At 41.3% G+C, this 23,466-nt stretch overlaps 1 protein-coding gene across 10 annotated transcripts in view; it reads right to left on the bottom strand.

Moving 5' to 3' along the window:
• The window catches only part of FHOD3 (formin homology 2 domain containing 3), a 644,613-nt gene that overhangs the window by 58,146 nt on the left and 563,001 nt on the right, over positions 1-23,466 (bottom strand). For all 10 annotated transcript variants that reach the window (XM_034761350.1, XM_034761355.1, XM_034761352.1 and 7 more), the window contains 3 exons: positions 16,652-16,834; positions 13,073-13,192; positions 12,370-12,531 (listed from right to left, as the gene is read on the bottom strand). In XM_034761350.1, the coding sequence (XP_034617241.1) occupies positions 12,370-12,531; positions 13,073-13,192; positions 16,652-16,834 (465 nt within the window). The remainder of the gene's footprint in view (positions 1-12,369; positions 12,532-13,072; positions 13,193-16,651; positions 16,835-23,466) is intronic.

Genomic DNA, 23,466 nt, shown 5'->3' with positions numbered 1-23,466 from the left:
AGGTTCTGCAAAACTTCTGTTCTATATGCTCAATATCCCTTACAGTAGGGGTCGGCAATCTTTCAGAAGTGGTGTGCCAAGTCTTCATTTATTCACTCTAATTTAAGGTTTTGCGTGCCAGTAATACATTTTAATGTTTTTAGAAGGTCTCTTTCTATAAGTCTGTAATATATAACTAAACTATTGAAGAAACTATATAAGAAACTTCATTTAAAATTAAATTAAAATGCAGAGCCCCCCGGACTGGTGGCCAGGACCCGGGCAGTGTGCCATTGAAAATCAGCTCATGTGCCGCCTTCAGCACACGTGCCATAGTTGCCTAACCCTGCCTTATAGCTTTCTGTTGTATTATTATAATTATCATTTGCTGACTCACCTTAGCTCTTTAAACTTTGTTATTATACTGGTGAAACAGATCAGCTCCAGACATTTTCGAAACAGGAACTGAATCTCTCCCCATCTTTGCCTCTCCCAACCTAGTGCTATTGACTACAGAACCAACACATTCACATGTGACATATTTCATTCTAATTTCACAACTGAAATGATAATTAGATACACACACAGATATATAAAGTCAGCTTTTCTCCCTTCAAAGATAGAGTATTTTCTACTGCAGACCACAGCCAGTTTGAGTTCTTTATAATTTAGGTCAGACAGATCATTTCCACATTATTACAGGGATAAGTTTTGATGTGGAACATGACATTCTCTTCTTCCTGCCCTTGTTCAGAGCCAAGGGAAGTTCTGAGCATTGAAAGAGTGACAAATGAGCCCAGAGTGCTTTCACAGAGGACTCAGATTAGAGCTTCTTAAACAACATTTGTAATATTAGAGAAGCATATGTCATTGCAGCATACTAGTGGGCACCTCGTGTTTTGTTATACATGACCCAAACACTTATAAACACCATTGTGAAGTTGCTATTCCATAAAATCTACCCACTCTTTTAAATCTTGTATTTTAAAAGTTAACATATAACTTTTCACAGGATTCATAGTATTTAATTAGGAGTAGGCAGAAAAATAAGATAAGATACTATTATTGCACTCCATTTGCTAAGAATACAGGTACAGGAAACGATCTGGTAGATTTGCTAAGTGCTTTTGCCTACAAATGTTGGTTTATTAGTAAGGTAAACAAAATTCTTATATAAAAACTGGGGAGAAAGGCAAGTAGGTCAGTATTAATAATAGAAGTTTCTTTGAAAAGTAATAGTTTTTTCTTTTTAAAGCGGTGGAGTGTTACAGGGCTGGGATTCTTTGTTAATGAACTTCACCACCCAAGATGCAGGACTGTGTAAATAAATGCAGCTAACAAAAGTAGGGTACAGACTATGAAAATGGTAGGGGGAGACTCTTGTCACCCACAAACACTAAGGAGAGATTTGAATTATGGTTAGTGTCTGAACTAAAAATAGCAGAAAAATAAAAGGACAGATCAGAAGTATACCACCACTTTCAGGGACACAATCTGGTGAAACTCAACCTATGAGAAGATTTCCAATGGCACAAAGGGCGGCCAGGTAAAATCTCTCATTGAAAATTAGTGGAAATTGGGTGCCTTTGGAAATCTCCCTCCTAGTTTTTTTCTGAATAAACAGCATCTTCAGTCACTATGACTCTAGTGTTGATTAGGATATGGTTGGACACAAACCGTAAGCAGAATGTGTGTGGCACTGAAGGGATCTAGCATATTAGTGCTAGATAGTGCTCCATAAATATCTTAAATTAAACAGAAAGACACCAGAGAATTTTATATCCCATAATCCAGGTTTAGCAAATTACATCCCTTGAGTTTCAGAATAATTAGTGAAGAAGAAATGTGCTTAGACCTAGCAGACATAATGAAAGGGGGTCTTTCACATTCTTTCACGTATGTCATTGGCTGGAATCTGGTCCAGGATGGTAGTGAACAAAAGTAATTTCTTTCTAAAGGCTCTTCAGTGCCCAACATGAGATGAGTTACTGGTCTCAGCCCAAGTTTTAGTGGACAGGTGAGGTCTATATTTTGCTACCCATGCTAATATATGAATAAATGATTATTAATAGTGATAATAAACACCATGATGTGCATATCTGTCACTCCACTATAATGTAATTCCTTGACATACTAGTTCAATTTCTGCTTCTATGTGCCCATATACAGTTTATTTCAGTAAGCCCTGGTCTACACTATGGGGTTAGGTCGAATTTATAATGAATGCGTCTACACAACCAATCCAGTTCCGTTTACCTAAAGGGCTCTTAACATCAATTTCTGTACTCCTCCCTGACGAGGGGAGTAGCGCCAAAATAGACCTTGTTGGGTCGAATTTGGATTAGTGCAGACACAATTCGATGTTATTGGCCTCTGGGAGCTATCCCAGAGTGCTCCAATGTGACCGCTCTGGACAGCACTTTTAACTCCAATGCACTAGGCCAGATACACAGGAAAAGCCCCAGGAAATTTTGAATTTCCATTTCCTGCTTGGTCAGCGTGGTGAGCTCAGCAGCACAGGTGACCATGCAGTCCCCCCAAAATCGCAAATGAGCTCCAGCATGGAGCGAACGGGAGACACTGGATCTGATTACTGTATGGGGAGAAGAATCTGTGCAGGGAGAACTCCGATCAAAAAGAAGAAATGCCAATATATATGCCAAAATCGCACAGGACATGATGGACAGAGGCTACAACAGGGACACAAAGCAGTGCCACGTGAAAGTTAAGGAGCTCAGGCAAGCCTACCAAAAGACAAAGGAGGCAAACGGTCGCTCCAGGTCAGAGCCCCATACATGCCGCTCCTATGATCAGCTGCATGGCATTTTAGAGGGGGACCCTACCACTACCCCACCACTGTCCGTTGACACCTGCAAGGGGGGGAGTCTCAAGCAACAGGGAGGAGGATTTTGTGGATGAGGAAGAAGAGGAGGAGGAGAATGCACAGCAGGCAAGTGGTGAATCCGTTCTCCCCGGCAGCCAGGACCTTTTAATCACCCTGGAGCCATTACCCTCCCAAGGCGGGATCCCTGACCCTGAAGGCGGAGAAGGCACCTCTGGTGAGTGCACATTTGTAACTACAGTAAAGGGTTTAAAAGCAATAGTGTTTAATGTTTGATTTGCCCTGAAGACTTGGGATGCATTCGCAGCCAGTACAGCTACTGTCATTCAAACAGTTTTGATTTGTAGTGTGGCTACAGTAAGCAATGTGGCCTTGTCCTTCCCTCCTCCCCTACCCCACCCAGGCTACCTCGTCAGTTATCTCACTTTTTTTTTAATTAATAAAGAAAGAATGCATGGTTTCAAAACAATAATGACTTTATTTTCTTTGCCAGCTGTGATCGAAGGGGGGAGGATGGTTGGCTTACAGGGAATTAAAATCATCAAAGGGGGTGGGTTTGCATCAAGGAGAAACACACACAACTGTCACACCGAAGCCTGGCCAGTCATGAAACTGATTTTCAAAGCCTCTCTGATGCACAGCGCACCTAGATGTGCTCGTCTAATCACCTTGGTGTCTGGCTGCTCAAAATCGGCCTCCAGGCGATTTGCCTCAACCTCCCACCCCGCCATAAACGTCTCCCCCTTACTCTCACAGACATTATGGAGTACACAGCAAGCAGCAATAACAATGGGAATATTGGTTGTGCTGAGGTCTAACCTAGTCAGCAAACAGCGCCAGCGAGCTTTTAAATGTCCAAAGGCACATTCTATCACCATTCTGCACTTGCTCAGCCTATAGTTGAACTGCTCCTCACTACTGTCCAGGCTGCCTGTGTACGGCTTCATGAGCCATGGGAGCAAGGGGCAAGCTGGGTCTCCAATGATAACTATTGGCATTTCAACATCCCCCACAGTAATTTTCTGGTCTGGGAAGTAAGTCCCTTCTTGCAGCTGTTCAAACAGCCTGGAGTTCCTAAAGATGTGAGCGTCATGCACCTTTCCCAGCCATCCCACGTTAATGTCGGTGAAACGTCCCTTGTTATCTACCAGTGCTTGCAGCACCATTGGGAAGTACCCCTTTTGGTTTACGTATTGGTTGGCAAGGTAGTCCGCTGCCAAGATAGGGATATGCGTTCCGTCTATTGCCCCACCACAGTTAGGGAACACCATTGCAGCAAAGCCATCCACTATGACCTGCACATTTCCCAGAGTCACTACCCTTGATAACAGAACCTGAGTGATTGCATTGGCTACTTGAATCACAGCAGTCCCCACAGTAGATTTGCCCACTCCAAATTGATTCCAGACTGACTGGTAGCAGTCTGGCGTTGCAAGCTTCCACAGGGCTATCACCACTCGCTTCTCAACTGACAGGGCAGCTCTCATCTTGGTATCCCTGCGCTTCAAGGCGGGGGAAAGCAACTCACAGAGTTCCAGGAAAGCGGCCTTATGTCTGCAAAAGTTTCGCAGCCACTGGGAATCATCCCATACCTGCAACACTATGCGGTCCCACCAGTCTGTGCTTGTTTGCCGGGTCCAGAATTGGTGTTCCACTGTATCAACCAGCCCCAGTGCTGCCATGATGTCCCAACTGCCACATCCCATGCTTTCAGGAATGTCTGTGTCCATGTCCTCCTCACAATCATCCTCGTGCTGCCATCTCTTAGCCAGATTCTGCACATACTGCAGTATAATGAGTGAGGTGTTTACAATGCTCACAACAGCAACGGTGAGCTGAGCCGGCTCCATGCTTGCCATGCAATGGCATCTGCCCAGGTAACCCAGGAAAAAAGGTGCGAAATTATTGTCTGAAGTTGCTTTCATGGAGGGAGGGAGGAAGGGGAGACTGACGACATGTACCCAAAACCACCCACGACAATGTTTTTGCCCCATCAGGCATTGGGAGCTTAACACAGAATTCCAATGGGGAGTGGAGACTGTGGGAACTGTGGGATAACTTCCCACAGTGCACCACTCCATGAGTCGATGCTACCCATGGTACTGAGGACGCACTCTGCCGACTTAATGCGCTTAGTGGGGAAATACACTGTCGACTGTATAAAATCGATTTCTAAAGATCGACTTCTATAAAATCAACCTAATTTCATAGTGTAGACATACCCAAAGAGTCATATGAGGGCATCAAAGGGCAGCATTTAGCTCACCTCCATATTTGTGGCCACAAAGTTAGTGTCTATCCTATCCACATATTTTTAATAAAAGGTCAGAAACAGTCTCCATGCAAAAATAATTATAAAAAATATGACAAGAGAATCGAGTAACTGGTTAATACATGAATGGATTGCATGAGTTTATTGATCAAATAACCCATTATTTCCCGTTCTTTACTTATCCACTGCACAGCACCATTGTTTCTGAGCACCTTACAAATTCTAAAATAAATACACTGAACGATTTTTTCACAAATCCTACACAAACACCTCCATGATCAGAGACTGAAAGCGAACGCTATCAGTGGATGGCAAACTAACTCCAGGTGGCTTGAATGGATGCTATGGCACGACTAATACTAAGGACACTCATTTGACTTGCACTGTTAGTGAATCAAAACGATACTGCCGGGTACTTATTTTTTCCAGACAAAACACCTTAATCTCGCGCTCTCTCTCTCTCTCTCTCTCTCTCTCTCTCTCACACACACACACACACACACACTTCCAGCTGTGGAAACCACCTGGGATATTGCAGCTAATTCTTCAACATTGCTCCAACTAACCCGTTTCGCTGACACCATTTTTGGCAGAAAATGTATCGATTTTTTGTCTTAAAATACATATGCAAAATATACTTTAATGGGAAAAGACATTACACACAAATACCCCCTTATGCACAGAGACAAGAACAGATATCACTGAGTCCAAGTTTGAAGCACCATTTGATCTTCCCCTTTCCATCCCTACCACCACCAACTTGGCTATGGGTAATATTTTTCTCTGCTTTCAGTCAGATTAAACAAGAGCCATAACATACCAGAAAAGCACTTGTGTTTCACACACCCCCTTCTCCCCATAAATCCAAGCTGAGTCCTTTGGCTCACTCTGCAGCTAGTTGCAGACTTCCTGTCCCCCCTGCATATGTGTCAGTACAATCAGCAGTTCTTTCCTTGTGTGTGTTGCTCCCATTTCCTCATGCTTACTCTTCAAAATCACCTGCTTTTCCACTGTCTAATATCCGCAAGCAATTTGGGAGTCTTGCTGGAAGAATCAAACATAGCCTACTGGGAGTGTGGCATTTTATAAATAAGTGATTCAGAGGGAGAACAGGACAATTATAAGTTAGCTCTGGAGCTGGCTTTAGATCTTCAGATGCACGGAGTTGATTAGATAGGGGAATTTTTACAAGGATTTTTTTCACTAACATCCATTGACTCCAAAGAAAAGATTCCAATGCAAACACAGAATCGTCTTGTTACATTGAGAGGAACAGCATCGACTGAGACACAGAAATCTGGAGGCCTGAAACCCTGCCTTTGTGTTAGGTATATCAGTACTGGGGCAGTACCAGCAGCAGACAAACAGCTTTTTTTAAAGGAAGAACAAAAGACTCATTTGTAAGGCCTATTTACATAGGTCTTTTCTGAGGGAATGGTTCTGAAGGGTTGGGGGATTTATGTCTGGTGAGTTATATTACTATTAGTTTGTATTTAATTGAGTTATTTATGTGATATTATTATAGCCTTGTATACAAAGCTTGGCATAATTCAAAATGTCAATGGTCCTGCTCTACACAATTTTGTATGCTAATAATATGGAATTGTATTGTTTTAGACTTCTGTAGTGAGTTTCCACTCACCCAAGTGAGTTCTCATCACCATTTCTGATAATTGTGACTTTGTTTGGTCCTTTGGAGATGAGCCACGGGCTTCACAAGGGATTTTATTGCCTTGTTTCATGTCTTTTCAACTCCAGGCTGTTTTTTTTTTTATTTAAATAACATTTAGGGAATTCTCACATTGATGTTCATCCCAAGGGAAGGGGCATCTCTGTTTTTCTACACAATGAAAATTGTTCAGGCTTTTGTGGCTTGGGTTTCCTTCAAGTTTTAGAAAGATGTTTATAAATGAACTGGAGTGTAATCATCAGTGAAATAATGATTCTTCATTTATGTCCATTTTCTTAAACCAGATTTCATATACTCTCTCTGACCATTCCATTGACGAGGGCAGGTTGGAAGGTTTCCATGTCCAAACGCTTTGATTTGTGGCAAAGATGAAGGGGAAATAGACCTTAATTCAGTAATCCATCACTGGTACAATATGTGCAGGAATATCCCAAAGAGGAAGACCTTGGGCATTACGAGGAGGATTAAGGCCATAATTTTCCTTACTGTGATTTTGTCTGACCTTTTAGAATATCATCTGCTTTGGGCAGGGCCACTGAGAGTAGCAAACCACAGACTGAAATGCTGGGTGCAGTTTTGTATGGCTTTGGATCTAGAAACTCTCAGAAAGTGCAAAGCAGACAAGAAGTAAACCAGTACAGCTAACTGGCGAGGCATAAGAAAGTTATCTGAGCCAAAAAGAGATCCTTTATAAAATGGAAATCTAATCCTAGTGAAACCAATAAAAAGGAGCATAAACAATGACAGTCAATATGTAAGAAGAAAACTAGAAGACCTACAGAGTAAGTAAGTAACTAAAGTAACTAAAGGTGTAAAAATAAATACCAAGAAATTCTTTAAGTATATTAGAGGCAGAAAGCCTGTCGGAGAATCTGTGGGTCTGCTGGATCACCAAGGATTAAAGGGAGAAATTAAGGAAGACAAAGACATTGTTGAGAAACTAAGTGATTTCGCTGCACCAGTCTTCACCACAGGGGATGTTAGGGAAATACCTACCCTAGGCCCTGCTCTCTTCTGGTAATGAAGATGAGGTATTTCCAGAGACTGAGGTGTCCGAAGAAAAGGTGTTGGAACAAATTGATACATCAAAAAGGAACAAATCATTAGTCCCAGATGGTGCATATCCAAAATTCTGAAGGTACTTAAGAACGAGGGGATTGAGCTGCTTGCAAAACTAGGCAATCTCTCATTAAAATCAGCCACTATACTATATTGGAGGACTAGAGGGTAGCAAATGTACCATATTTTTAAAAAGGTGTGAGGGTTGAGCCAGGAAATTATAGCAGGGCCACCCAGAGGGGGCGGGGCAAGTGGGGCCCTGGCCGAGAATCCCTTTCCTGGCTAGAGGCGCCTTTTTACTTACCTGGCGGTGGTCTGGGTCTTCGGCGGCATTTTGGCGGCAGGACCTTCAGTGCTGCCAAAGACGCGGAGCGACTGAAGGACCCACCGCCGCAGACTCAGCGCGCCACCCGGTGAGTATGTCCGCTCCCCCGCTTTGCCCCAGGCCCCCTGAATCCTCTGGGCAGCCCTGAATTATAGAGCAGCAAGCCTTACTTCTGTACTTGGTAAATTGCTTGAAATGATATTAAAAACATAACATTAAAACATTTAGATGATTACGATATGATAGAATCTAAGCAGCACATCTTCTGCAAAAGAAAACCATGTCTCACTAATCTATTCAAAGGCTTTCAATGTGCCAATAAAACAGTGGATAAATGAGAACAAATAAACAAAATTAATATAGAATTTCAAAAGGCCTCTGAGAAAGTCCCTTACAGGAAGCTAGTCACAAAACTAAGAAGTCATGTGATCTGAGGCCAAGTACCGTCACTGATCAGAAACTAGTCAAAAGGGATAAAACAAAGCAGAGAATAAACAGTCAATTTTCATCATGGCACAAGATTAACAGCATGATGTCACAAGGTTCTTTACTCGAACTTTTGTTGTTTAATATATTGATTAATATATGGAAAAGAGGGTGAGCACTGAGAGGGCAAAATCTGCAGATGACAGAAATTTACTTTGATTAGTCAGGACTTCAGAAGATTGTGAGGAACTTGAGAGATCTATTCAAGCTAAGTAAATAGGCAACGTTGTGGCAGATAAAATTCAGTGTTGATGAATGCACAGTAATGCACGGCTGAGTGAATAATCTGAACCACCCAGGCACCTTGCTGAGTTCTAAATTAACTGTGTCCACGCAGGAAAATACCTGGCCATCATTATGGACAGCTCAATAAAGACTACTGTAAAATGTGCAGCAGTACTCAAAAAAGCAAACAAGATGTCAGGATGCTTAACGAAAGGGATGGAAAGTAATATGGAATATATTATAATGCCATTATATAAATCAAAGGTATGTCCTCACCTGGTATACTGTTTTAAGTTTCTTTCATCCCATGTCAAAAAAGTATATAAAGAGGATTCAAAGACAGATGTGAAAATAATTAGAGTATGGAAAAATGAAGAGGAAAGATTGAAGAAATTAGGGCTGTTTAATTCAGTCAGTCAATAAGTCCCAAGAATGGAACAGAAAATTGGCAAATTCAAAACTGATAAAAGGAAATACTTTCTACAAGATGCACAATTAGACTGTGGAACTCATTGTTACATTGTTATCACTCAGACCAAGAACATAGCCGGATGCAAAAGAAGATTGGACATTTATATGCACAACAAATATATCTAAGGTTCTAATAGGAATTATTTTTTAAAAAGCAAAGCAAGAGTTTTGGAAGGGATATAATATCTCCTGTTTGAGGAAATAAACCAACCTCCACTTATTGGGGATTATTAGGAAAACATAACCTGGAAGCAAGTTATCCTGTAATTGCCTAGTGCTGAGTTTCTTGCATCTTCCTTTGAAGGAACTGATATTGACTGCTGCCAGACACAAGATACTAGACCAGATGGACCACTGGTCTGAGCTATTCCCATGTCCGTGAAAAGCAATTCTGTAATAATTGCATTCTGGATTCCCATGTTGATTATCTCTAACTTACAGGTCAGAAAATTCAACTTGACTCCTGGAATCAAGCTGGATTCTTTCCCCTCATGAATATCACTTTCAGTAATAAAAGCTCTGAAGACTAAATTTGTCCTCAGTGACAACTGTACAGCCCCCTATGACTTCAAATTATATTCTCAGTGACAAAGAGATAAAGACAAAGACAAAATGTCCCTCACTATGAGGGATGTCGCTGTTCTTAGACCCAGAGTTCCCTCTACTTCGCACCAATTTGGCCTCCCCTCACTTTTATTGTTGAACAACGAATTAAAGATGCATGAAGCTGAGGTTATAGATTGAAGGAAAGGAAGGAAGGAATACACCGAAGAAACCCACCCAACTATATGTTTCCTGCATAAAGATTATCTCTGTGTCCCAATTTTGGGTCTTTGTCACAATTATGTGCCACATTGGGGACTGGAAGATTTAGGCATTTGGTTATACCTGTGCAGCTCCAGTGCCTTCAATGGTTTCCACAGGCCTGACTCTTTGGCATTTAGTAATGAATGCAATTAACGTTGCACAAAATGGAATAGAATTCCACTCCCTGCTGATGTTTGTGTTAGCTCTGCAGAGCTAACAGGAGTAAAGAGAAGTAAGAGTTATTTTTGTCACTGAAGTCAGTAGATAGGACACACATAAACACACAGAAAGAGCAAATTTGTTGAGAAAGAAAGTGCCATTATTATATCTTTTGCAGAGTAGAATCACACTGTAAGCTGGCAATACGTGAGAAAAAAAGCTTAAATGCACCTTCTTTCCATATGAAATATGGCTTTCTAATGCAGTTCTACCCTAGAAGTATGTCAGTACAGCACAGAGATATTATGTTACGACAAGAACAAAATTTGGGGACCGTTGTTCCTTTCTCTTCCCTAATCCCAAGCCTCTGGTAGTAAAAAAACCACACAAAAAAAAAAAAAGAAAAAGAAAAGGGAGAAATTTTTCCTCTCATAAAGAAAATAAGAATGGCCATTCTGGGTCTGATCAATGGTCCATCTAGCCCAGTGTCCAGTAGCCAATGCCAGATGCTTCAGAGGGCATGAACAGAACAAGACAATCATCAAGTGATCCATTCTGTGTTGTCCAGTCCCAGCATGTGGCAGTCAAAGGCCTAGGGACACCCAGAGTATGCGGCTGCATCCCTGAATATGTTGGCTAATATCCATTGATGGACCTATCCTCCATGATTGTATAGAATTCTTTTTCTGAATCCACTTATACTTTTGGCCTTCACAACATCCCCTGGAAACGAGTTCCACAGGTTGACTGTACACTGTGTGAAGAAGTACTTCCTTTTATTTGTTTTAAACCTGTTGCCTATCAATTTCATTGGGTGACCCCTTGGTTCTTCTGTTATGTGAAGGGGTAAACAACATTTTTCTTATTCATATCATTCATGATTTTATAGATCTCTATAATATCCCACCTTACTCATCTCTTTTCCAACCTGAATAGTCCAGTCTTTTTAAATCTCTCCTCACATGGAAGCTGTCCCATACCCGTAATAATTTGTGTTGCCCTTCTCTGTACCTTTTCCAATTCTAATATAAATTTTTTGAAATAGGCAACCAGAAGTGCATGCAGTATTCCAGGTGTGGACATACCTCTCTTCTGCCCTTCAAACAATCCCCCACCCTGTCAAAGCTCATCATCAGAAGCAAGCTCCCCACAGACCAGAACACACCAACTCAAAGCAGCACCAGATCCTGCCAGAACAACAGATGCAAAACCTATACACATATCTCCACTGCTACAATGACCAACAACTCCCACAACACACCTTTCAAGATCCATGGGTCCTACACATGCCTATCACAACATATGGTGTACGCCATTGAGTGCACTAAATGCCCCCAAAACAACTATGTGGGTAAAACCAGACAATTTTTTACACACATGATAAAAGACAACCACCATATCAGATGTGGGTGAACATTTTTCACAAAGCGATCACCTATATCTGATCTCTCAGTCCTCATCCTCAAAGGAAACCTGTATGATACCTTCAAAAGACGAGCCTGGGAGTTTAACTTCATAACTTTGCTAGACATCATTAAATAAACGCATTTACCTTAAAAAAAATGGCTTTCCCAATACCAGAAAATAATCATCGGGTGATAACAATCAAATCAAATCCTAGCCTGAAAACAGCTAAGGACAAACTCAAAGATATGTCCATAATTTCTGTAATAATATTATAATAAATCCATGTAATAAATAATTATGACTTCAATGATTTATAGAATAACTCTTTTCTAGTTGTATCAAAGCACAACAAAGGCAATGAATTTGTTTCAGGTTTATGGATGATGTAGTACCCTGGCTGCAATCTGAGGGGTAGACCGAGATGCAGCCAGAAAGATAAGAGTATTGGTATCTTTAAAATTCCATAAAAGTGACATGACAAATCCACATTCATAACAAGAATTGTGAGGAGGGGAGAAAAAAAAAAGAATAAAAGCAAAAAACGTCAATGTTACATTTAAAATCTTTTAATTTCTCACGGAGACTGATAAAGATCTGGCATCTGTAGCAAATGCAAGTAGCTTTTCTTCTTTTGTTTGCAGACATACCTTGGCTGACCTAGTGATAGCCCCAATTTCTGAATAAAGATCTGTGCTGTCTGGGAATTTTTCCACCACCATAGTGCAGACATGGTGCAGGAGCGACTGCTTATGCACAGTGTCCTTGACTTCCGGAACCTTCTCGAGGTAGCTTAACTCAAAAGCTTTGGCCTGTGTAGGAAAGGAATTTTTTTTTTAAAGTAAGTTTATTTTGTCCACACAGATCTCCTCAAAGAAAACATTTACTAAGATATACAATACGTTGGGGGTGAGGGGGAAGGGTGAGGGGTGAGGGGAAGAGATTACTCTTTTTAAATAAAAAGAATCCCAGAGCAGGAAGAATACATGATTCTTTCTGACACAATTTTACATACTTCTGAAGAGTCAGTAGATGCCTAGATCATTCCGTTTGCAATGAAAAGAACAAATAGGCGATTCTTGTAATGTGAATTAAGAACAACTCCACTGAAGTCAATGGGGTTACGCTGGTGTAAAATTGGTGTGCGAACAGTGCCTGGTCCCAAATCTCTCTGAGGTTATTTTGAAGGGGGAATATAGAAATAATGAAACATAGAATGTAGGTTTTGTTTTTTAAATTACATGTATGTGTTGGACATATACTGGGTGATAACTATGATATGAGGTAGAGAAGCTGATGAGGAAAGTCTGTGATAATAGTCAGTAATAAAATGATAGGTTGACAAAAGCTTACATTGGTTCCATTTAGAAAGTTCCCAATGGCTAGTAAAGTAGAAAGGATAAATCCCAAGGTTTTATTATGCTCCATCTGGTCCATTCCTTCCTTCAGGTCTAACAGTGGTTCTGCAACTTCCTGTCATTTAAAAAAAAAAAGTGATGATTTTAGGCTCTCATAGATCTTTCTGTCTTAATTCTATGCTTTAGATTAATTATTGCAAAAGTTCTAAACAGTGATCCCGCACAGCACTGGCATTTGTGTGATGCTGGCTCTCTTCCTTGCTGCAGTTACTAAATCACATAAAAAGCCCAGCAGAGAAATCAATGAAATATTTCCTAAAGATGCTTCTTCAGGTAAGTAACTGGCGTCCTTATCACAGGGATGTGATGTGACTGAAATGAAAGACGCTTCACTGCAGGGGGCTGCTGTGTTTGAGTTAGAGGCATAAAAATCTCCACTGATGAAATGTCTTAATTCTAGTTTTTGTGATCTTTCAAGAGCAAAGAAAACCTAGAATATTTGGTAACTTGACCTCTTTATTCTGCCTCTACTGGTCCCTACAAACGATGGCCACCTCTGAGATGCAGTCTGTCAGTTTAAAACTCAAAAAACACTGCAGTGTCAAAGCTTTACAAAATTGGCCTCTGATTTTAACCTTTTAACTTGCAAACTCTTAATGTACTTCCTATACATGCAAGTTATCTGTAAGCAGGCATAGAGACTGACAGACTTACAAACATAAATTCTGCTCCATTATCTCAGGAAATGGATTACACTATATAGTTCAAAGGCAGAGAGAGATACAGTAATTGAAATAAATGAGCTTATTTCTATGCCTTTTTGTGTGGCCAAGGGCTGTTTATTTTGTACGTACAATAAGGTACATATAGTTCTCAATCCTTTCTATCAGCAAATTTAATCTTAGTCATCTGTAACCAGCATTCGTTCTCCAAATTATTACTCTGTTTATGATCTGAGGAGCCAAAATTAAGCCTCGGTATTTCAGGCCGAGTGGCAAAACAATTGAGAACTTCTCTGCCTAGAGGAAACATGATGGGTTATTTGCAGATTATAGAGATATTTTATCATAAACATGTGCAGGGAGCTTCAAGAGAAAATGCATTGACAGTCACTATCATATTACCATTTTGTGTAAATCAAAAAAAAAAAAAAGAGTACAGTACATTTTATGTTGGGCATATTGGCAGGACGAACAAATTCAGAGGTGATATCATTTACTCATCAGAATATGGGAGTAAGGAGGTCTAAGGCCTTGCCTACATACACAAACACACACACCTTGCACCAGTTTAAGATTATGTCTACACTATAGAGACTATACTGCTAGGTCACCGTAGTTGTGTTATGTGTATGGCAACTATTGGCATATGCTGACATTTAATGGTGACTTTTGTATACATGCACAATTTTTTTTAATCTGACCATATGGAAATATTTTTTTATTTATTTTATTTTAAACACATACAGATATCAAAAACAGCAGAATCACTTTGGCTCAAAAATGATAAAAATTGATAAAAATTCAGGAGGTAGAGAATATGACAAAAGGAAGAGCCAAACTCTGACCTCTGATGAAATCTGGGTCTAGAAACTGAAGTGCTAATATCAGCAGAAGAACATCTTTTGCAAATACTTAGTGAGGAAAATCCTTAACAGGAGGGAATTTGTAAGATCGGATAGGAAATCTGCAATCTAATACATTATTTCTTGCATTTCCTTTCAGCATGCGATATCATAAAGTCCAACTGGAAAATAAAGAGATTTTGTATTGATTAAGCTACTACTAACTAGGCCTCAGATCATGGACCAAGCTTATTTTTAGTATAACTTCACTGAAAGTAAGTTGTTACATCAGAGATTAATTTGGGCAAAAAAACATTCAAATCAGATGAATTTTGTTTGTCTGTTTTACCAGTCAGGAACTTGCTAAAAATAATATTTCAAAATTTTCCAAAGCATTAAATAAAAAACCTGTTGAAAGTTAGCAAGCGAATGTATGAAATCACCCAAACAATGTTGACTCTTCCTCACTCATCCATCGATAATCTACCCTGCATCAGTTTCACAAACAATTCACAAAATACTTCTATTGCTCTTTGAATGAACAGTGAACATCAACAAGTGCAGCAATGTTGTGCCTGCATACAAGTAATTCTGTTAATGTAGGGTTACCATTCATCCGGATTCTCCTGGACATGTCCGTTTTTTCTGAGTTAAAAATAGCGTCCGGGGGGAATTTGTAAATGTCCGGATTTCCCCCCCCACGCAGAACGCGCATGGCTGACAGAGCAGCCGGCCGGATCGTGCCACTCGCACGGGTCTCCGGCAGCCAGAGCCCCTCCTCCGCTTCCCCTCTCCTGTCCCCTGCAGCTTGAGATCACTCCCCTCCTCTCTCTCTCTCCCTCCCCATCCCTGCACTCGCAGATCGCCGGACATTCGCATCGGGCCTCCGGCAGTCTGGAGCTCCTCCCCCTATTGCCCAGCGCGCCGCTCCGCAGCACTCTGCGGGGGCGGGGACCGGGCTGTGCGCTCCGCTGGGGAGCGCGGCAGTGTGTCCGGCTCCACGCGGAGCCCGACACGCTGTTCTGAGCAGCACAGTAAGGGGGCCAGAGGGTCGGAGAAGGGGCTGGGAGGTTCTGGAGGGGGCAGTCAAGAGACAGGGAGCAGGGTTGGATGGGTTGGAAGTTCTAGGGGGGCTGTCTGGGGGTGGGGGTGTGGATAAGGTTTTGGGCAGTCAGGGTACAGGTAGGGAGCAGGGTCTCAGGAGGGTGCAGTTAGGGGTGGGGGGTCTCAGGAGGGGGCAATCAGGGGACAAGGAACAAGGAGGCTTAGGTAGGGGGTGGGGTTCTGGAGGGCAGTTAGGAGCAGGGGTCCCAGGAGGGGTAGTCAGGGGACAAGGAGCCGGGGGAGGGTTGAAGGTTCGGAGGGGGGCGGGAAGTGGGAGGGAGTGGAAGGGGCAGGGGCGGGGCTAGGGCAGGACAGGGGTGGGGATAGGGCGGGGCTCCTCCCGTCCTCTTTTTTGATTGTTGAAATATGGTAACCCTAGTTAATGAGCAAAATTAAAAAACATCTGAGAGATAATCTTAGGGTTCCCCCCCCCGCACATTCAAGAGTTTATAATAGCAATAACAACTTTGAGGGATCCCAGGGATCTTATAAATTAGCTAATGAATAAATATAGTGATTAGTTCTCTCCACTTGTCAAAATCAGCCAGATTCTGATATACTAAGTTTTTACATAGGCAAAACTCCCATTAATTTCAACAAGTATTTTGCATGAATAATATCCGGGTAAGAAGTGCATAAGGATTGGGCCCTCATCCCCAGGAAATTGCTTGTTCCTAAATCATTATTGCTTGATTAGAGGAAGGAAGACATAACCCTTAATTTTTTTTGTAAAAGAGAGCTAAAATGTTCCCTTTTCTTCCATCCCATCTCCTGTTGTTCACCAAAACAAAAGCTAAAAATAATTAATTCACCATACCCACAACGTAGCTAGCCATGTAATAATAAAGACTTTACAAACTGAAACAAGGACTTGAAATTGCCTTCTCCCAGTCAGAGGAAGTTTACCTTTTCCACTAGCTCATAATCCATTTTGAAAGCCCAAAGCTGGAGTCTAGCAGAGAGCTCACTAATCGAGGAGAGAGTGAGAAGGAACTGCTCTGCACTGCCCAGTGGGATGTCAGGGTTTGCCATCTGGGCCTCCTGGATCTTCTGTTTTTCTTCCTCGGTAGGAATCATAGTTAAAATTTTCTAGAAAGAAAGATAAAAGACATTATTTTTAATCAGATATACAAGAGCAATGATTTCAAACCTCTTTTTTTCATAGAGGGAAAGGAGAGGCAGAAAGGCAAATTTATACAGCATATGTTTGGAAACCCATTTTTTTTTCAGGCAGGTGTACATGGAAACAATTAAGAATCATACTGAAGGCTTGACACTGGTTTACATTGTGGTGATGGGATTCCTGACTCAAGCAGCTGTGAGAGCAGAATCCTGCTCTGATTATATGCAACACAAAACCACTGCCCAGGAAACCTAAACCATAACAAGGCAATCCGAATCGGTCTAAAATTGTAATTAGAATTCCGTATTGTTTCTTTTATTTTTATGGAATGAGAGTGATTAGCCTTTGGAACAAACTAAAAAGGCAAGTTGTAGATTGTCCATCTCCTGGTATCTTCAGATCAAGACTGGATACCTTTCTGGAAGATATGCTTTAGTAAAATGGAAATTATTGGGCTCAATACAGGGGACACTGGGTGAAATTCTCTGGCTTATGTTATACATGAGGTCAGACTAGATGAGCTAATGGCCCCCTTGTGGCCTTAAACATCTGAGAACTTAGAACAACAAAATAACTCAGACAACAGGTACAGGCGAAGATACATTTTTTAACAACGTACCATAAAAATCCTTTCTAAATGGCAGCATTTTGCATTTCTGTAGGTAGGAATGAAGGTGCCCAGATGGCAAACCATTTTAGGGTGATAGCAGGGTGGGTAGCTCAACTATATAAAATGTATGATGTTGGAAGAGCTATTATCCTCCCTACTCCAACCCCATATGTTTACTTGCCACGTAACGTGACAACATTATTTCAGCATTTGTAGGTCAGTTCTAGAAATACCACCTGTATTTAAGACAATTACTCAATAAGGAACAATTGGTAACGTTTTAATTGAAAGTATGCGCTGCATAACATGAAGCCTGCTTTTCCATTCATCTGACAAGTTTATAGTATCGATGAAAGAGGATTTCAATATGCTCATTTGCTGCTGTCATCAGTATTGGTTCCAAAATTTACATTTTCCTTTTAATTCATGACTTTTATGTGCTTGTTTGCTTGTGGCAACTTCCCAGCTGCTTGTTCTCCAGGGTTGCTCTTGGAAATAAGATTTTGCTTTAAGCAACTAAATGTGTTTTTAAAATGAAAAAGAAAACAACATAAACACCTCAAATAAGCCAGGACCTGAGCCCCGCTGAACACAGCCTCGTTAAAGGTGGTGTAGTAGGTTTTCAACGAGACGGTGACCTATGTTCACTCATTGGAAAGAACGTTAGGCTTTTTCTGTAGCCCTTTGTAATGGCAGAATCAATTCTGGAGAAAAAGTCAAAGAAACACAGGCTCTGCCATACAGATTACATTACTGATCCATCCAATCTAGTATCTTGTTCCAGCAGTGGCCAATGCCTGATGCTTCAGAAGCACCTGCTCCTTCCCCTACTGATACATCTAGCACATTGCTCAATGTTGCATCTGGATATGGGGAGTGAGGAATTCCCTCCCGACCCCATTAGGTGAAGAATGACCTTTGATCAATGAAAATATTTTATCAATTCAAATCCAGCCACAGTATTTGTCCTGATGACCATCTTCCTAGTGTATTCCAGATGAAGAAGCATTTTTACCTTCTGGCTTTGAACATATTATGTTACCTTTCAATTTAACAAAGCGTCTCTTTGTTCTTATACTACACAATAACAAGACAGTCTGGTTTTCACCTGAGATATGCAGATGGGAAGTGTAAAGGCTGTACTAATTTCAAACAGGGAGTGGAATAATTTAGTCTATTCATTCACTTGGAACAGAAGAGGGATAATCTAGAATTAAATTTCTTTGCTCCTCCTTCCCCCAGTTATCATTACATTGTGTATATACTGCAATACAAGGACAGTCCCTGCACCAGAGAGCTTACAATCTAAATAATCAGCCTCAGGGGGACTGAAGGGGATATAATATTTAAGAAAATGATCAAGATGATAATAAGGGCATGCAATTTTTGTCCTGAAATTTATATGATGACAATGTAAAATACAAATTGAACCCACTTCCTCACTTTTGAATTCTAAGCAGTATCAGTGTTTTTCTGACACATATCCTGAAAATGGCTTGAAATTACTGTTGCATGCATTTACCAGAGAGCCTTCATTTACTGAAATCAGTATGGTTTCTTGATTTGTTTTTATGATCTATCTGTAATCAGTTTTACATGCTTACATCCATTGCCTAGATCATATCTAGAGCAGATCTGAGAACTGAACTGACTGCCTCAGGGCACCTCTCATATCTCTCTATACCGAGTCCAGTGCTTAGATGCTACTGCAATGGACACTTTATAAACATTCAAAGAGATCAGACAAAAGGAGAGACAGATATGGACAGATGAGATACAAATCCTAAATGGGGCATCAGGAAAACTTCTCAATAACTCCTCAGGAAGAATGAGGCCCTCCAGCACCTAGTCCTCTCTTTCTTTTTAAAAGATGACTTAAATTTCAGTGACTTTGTGAGGCTGAATGGAGGAGCCAGGACAGTTTGCAACTGGGATTATTTTAACATTCATACATGGCCAATTTAGCAGACAAGATTGATGTAAAAATGCTTTTGATACATTCTGGTCTCAGAAGGGGAGACACTTTGGCAGTTGCAATGCCCTCAATTACCCCCTGCAAATAACTAGAGCTCCAGGCTTTTGGCAGATACACAAGGATCCTACAATCTTTCTTTTTTTGGTGGTAAAGCATCCTCACTGTAGGGATTTTTCAGCAGCCTTAGGGCATTTTAACCAGAGCACTGAAACAGTCAGCTGTATTTCCAAAGGGACTCACTTGGTCCTTGAGCTTTGTATAAACACAGCAGGCCAGATGGAGCTGACAAAGAGCATTCAATCCAAGCACTGCTACTCTGCTGAGCTGGTGCATGTGGTATGTGTAAAGGAAAAGCAAATTCAAAAAGCCTTATTTGTAGTGCAAGCTTCAAGGATCATCCTTGCCATTGAATTCCTGCCTGATATAAGCAGAGCCGCTGCTGACTAACTGGCTGATCTCACACTAGTTGCACTCAAGGTGGAACTGAAGCCATAACAACAGGCTTTTCACAACACTTTTAATGCACTCTAGCAGTCATTTTTATCCTGCTGATTATGACCTCTGCCTTCCTGAAAAGGCAATAAAATGTTCTTATTTTTGTTTTTCACTCTATGACTAATTTAAACCATTCATTCAGTGTGGAAGATTGATGAGTCTACCATCTGCCAGTTTATTATTATTATTTTTTACACATCATTGACAAAAACCGTGTAAAAACACAGAAGGACAGAAGGTTACTGGCACATCATCATAATTCACAACCTCTTTGTTTCCACCACTAGATCATAACCAGCTTTGAATTTACTCATTATTTCATAATACCCAATAAGGCCCATTTTGGGTAGAGAGCAAGGAAAAGCTTACCTAGCCCCATAAACAGTCTAGGCTCATATATTTCTTGCTGGTGGGGTGTCACAGTCTTGTATAAACTACAGATTCCATGCTCATGCATACCCTTGTAATCGTTTGGCCCAGAGTGCATGATTCCAGAGAAAAATCTGTCCAGTAAAGTAGTATTTTTATGGATACAAAAGATTGTTTTTGGCCACCTGGTTCATATGAGATCATGATACTGATTATTTTAGTATTTGAGTTTAAAATACCCCCCAATGTTCCTTTTTTGGACACTGTCAATTTCTGGAACTCTGCAGGGAGGGGAGAATGGGGGGAAAGACATATTATAAAACCATTACTCTTCTAGGTTTAGTCATTCTGAGTCTGAGTTCCAAAGTTTCTGATGAGAATGCTTCATAAAGTACTAAGTCCCTTTTTGAATCTAGGAATTTTATAGCCAAATATACATTTTCTGACATTTCACCCACAATTTCACAGGGTCTTATGCCTTTCAGACAGCCGTTAACCATGCAAATCTACGGTTTGCATAATCTGGGGAAAAAAAAGTCCAGAACTCAACATTTAATTACTATAACCACCTGAATTTATTATATTTGATTTGGACTCTCAAAAACACATCCAATTTCAAAGAGAAGGAATTGTATCCAAAATACTTCATAATGTTAGTGATATCTAGAAATCAGTAGCTGATTATCAGCCTTGCTTCATTCAAATTGGTTTTCTTCTTCAATTATTCATTGAATTTAAATTTAAATTTAAAGCTAGGCTCCTATGTACCCAAGTCACGTTTGAAGAAAGGATTTAGTTGCTTTCGAAAATGGGACTTAGGCACTTTTGAAAAAAAATTTCCCCTCAGTCTTTAATTTCAAATAATTTTAACCTGATGAAGGCTAAAACTACCAATATATAATTTATACAATATAACATCATAATCTAGAACCTTAGATACACACACTGTGCCCCTATATTTCATAAAGGCACAACAGCCCACCTCAACCCCTTCAGTCCACTTTCCACTCAGTTAAATTAGTCACGCTTACATGCACAATGCAAGCCTCCTCAGGTGTACAATTTGGGTCTGATTCTGCTTCCCTTACTCATAATAAGTTCCACTTTACAAGCAGACTCATTGATTGCCTTCGTTGAGGATGAGTACCAATAAGTGTTGTGGTTGACTTTTTTTTTTTTTTTGATTTGTCCTTCAGATGAATCTGCTAAAATCACATACTGGGCACACAGAGTAGACTTTACGCTTATCTCATAAAGAGCCAAGACTGCCACTCTCATTCACAGTGAATAAATAGCACCTTGCTCTGCAAATAGTCCAACCTTGATTGGACATATTGAAGTGCCAGACTTTCAAAAGAAAGCACAACCAATGTGGCAACTAAAAGATGACTCACCATTTTATGTGGATTCATTGGAAAAGGGTGCATTTTTGCAGGAGCACCTGTTGGGCCCTCCTGTGAAAGTATGGCCCTACCAGTTAATCCTCTACATACTAAATTTAATACATCTGCTTGCTTAAAATCAAGCAATGCCTCTTTCTCTCTCTTTTTTACAATTCTCAGTAACTAACTACTCCGAGCTCATGGGCCTTAAGTACACTACATATCTGCCTATCTCCATTATGCACTTTGAGTAAAAAGTCACAGGGATAGCAAGATTTGTTTTTATTTGACAGTGTGAAGCTGGAGGACAAACTTAATTTTTGCCTTTTGATTTTGGTTCTGGCTGTTTATAATCCAAAAAGGTTTTTCACAGTTCATATTTTACATATATCTGCCAACTCTTCTGATTTATATGCCACCCTCTGAGGGTTTTTTAATGGCTCCCACGTGTATCTGATTTCAGCTCAACCCTTGGAATATATTAGCCCAATGGGCTATACCTACATCCAGAACATCAATAAAAGACCCTTCTGATGCTAAAATTATGTCTTCATTATGGGAGCCCAGGAGGACAAAGGAAATAGAAGAATGCCCCAAAACAAGATTTTGCCAGTTTCTTATGCATGCTAACATACAGCACTATCACTTTAAAAGCATGACAGACCCACAGCTCCCTCAGCAGCCTGTACTGCAGGACCTGCAAAATGATGACTCCCAGTTCTACTATACAATACAATGGTATTGAAGCCCTTCTTAAAGCGTGTAGGCTACATGTTGCTACACATCACAGTGAAAGGCAGGCTGTATCCGTACTGTGGTTTTTAGCTACTTGCAGCAGTGAAAGGCTCTGGCGAGGGGGAGGCAGTGGAGAAAGGCTCTGGCAGCTCCCTGCTGAGGAAGCCTTTCCCTGTGTATGAGGAAGATTTCAGCAGTGGGGAGGCAGCAGGGCACCACACTGATAAAAATAGCTCTGGGACCCTCGGGCTCCAGCCGAGCCAGATCGTCTACATTGCAATTTTATAGCCGTCCAGCCCGAGCCCCACAAGCTTGAGTCAGCTGCCATGGGCCACCCGTGGGTGTTTTATTGCAGCACAGACAAGTGGCCACACTGCGAAGCAACACTGGAGCTGCACACAAGTGATTGTATTGGATTAGCAGCGCAGAGTGATTGAATCAGCATCTAATGAGTTGTGGTAACTTGAGTTTGTAGCCTGTAACTATATTCCCACTGCATTACTACCTCAAGCATCACCAACAGTTGAGTTTTTGAACTAGTGATTATTGTGTATGGATGGAGCTGGTTTAGGGACAGCACTCCAATTATACCTTGAGCAAACACTGCTGTGAAGATAAGCCCTTAGAGGTGCAGCATAGACCTCACAGCGCAGGGGAGGAGAGTAATCCTGGGCTGCTCTGGGGGCTCGAGAGGACCCTGGCAAAATTTACACAGCTTGAGTCACAGTTGCCGCCTTGGGTAGGGTTACCATACGTCCTCTTTTTCCCGGACACGTCCGGCTTTTTGGCAGTCAAAACCCGTCTGGGGGGAATTGCCAAAAAGCCGAACATGTCCGGGAAAATGGCAGCTCTGCTCCTCCCCGACTCTGTTTAAGAGCCGGGCTGCCCGAGCGCTACCGGCTTCGGGCAGCCCCCGTGCCTCCAGACCCTGCGCCCCCAGCCGGGCACTTCCCCTCCCGGGCTCCGGCGGCGCAGGGTCCGAAGGCATGGGGGCTACCCAAAGCCCGTAGCGCTCGGCTCTTAAACAGAGCC

This window comes from Trachemys scripta, chromosome 2 (assembly GCF_013100865.1).
Source record: "Trachemys scripta elegans isolate TJP31775 chromosome 2, CAS_Tse_1.0, whole genome shotgun sequence".
NCBI classification, from domain to species: domain Eukaryota; kingdom Metazoa; phylum Chordata; order Testudines; family Emydidae; genus Trachemys; species Trachemys scripta.
This window is presented reverse-complemented; position numbering and strand designations above follow the sequence as displayed.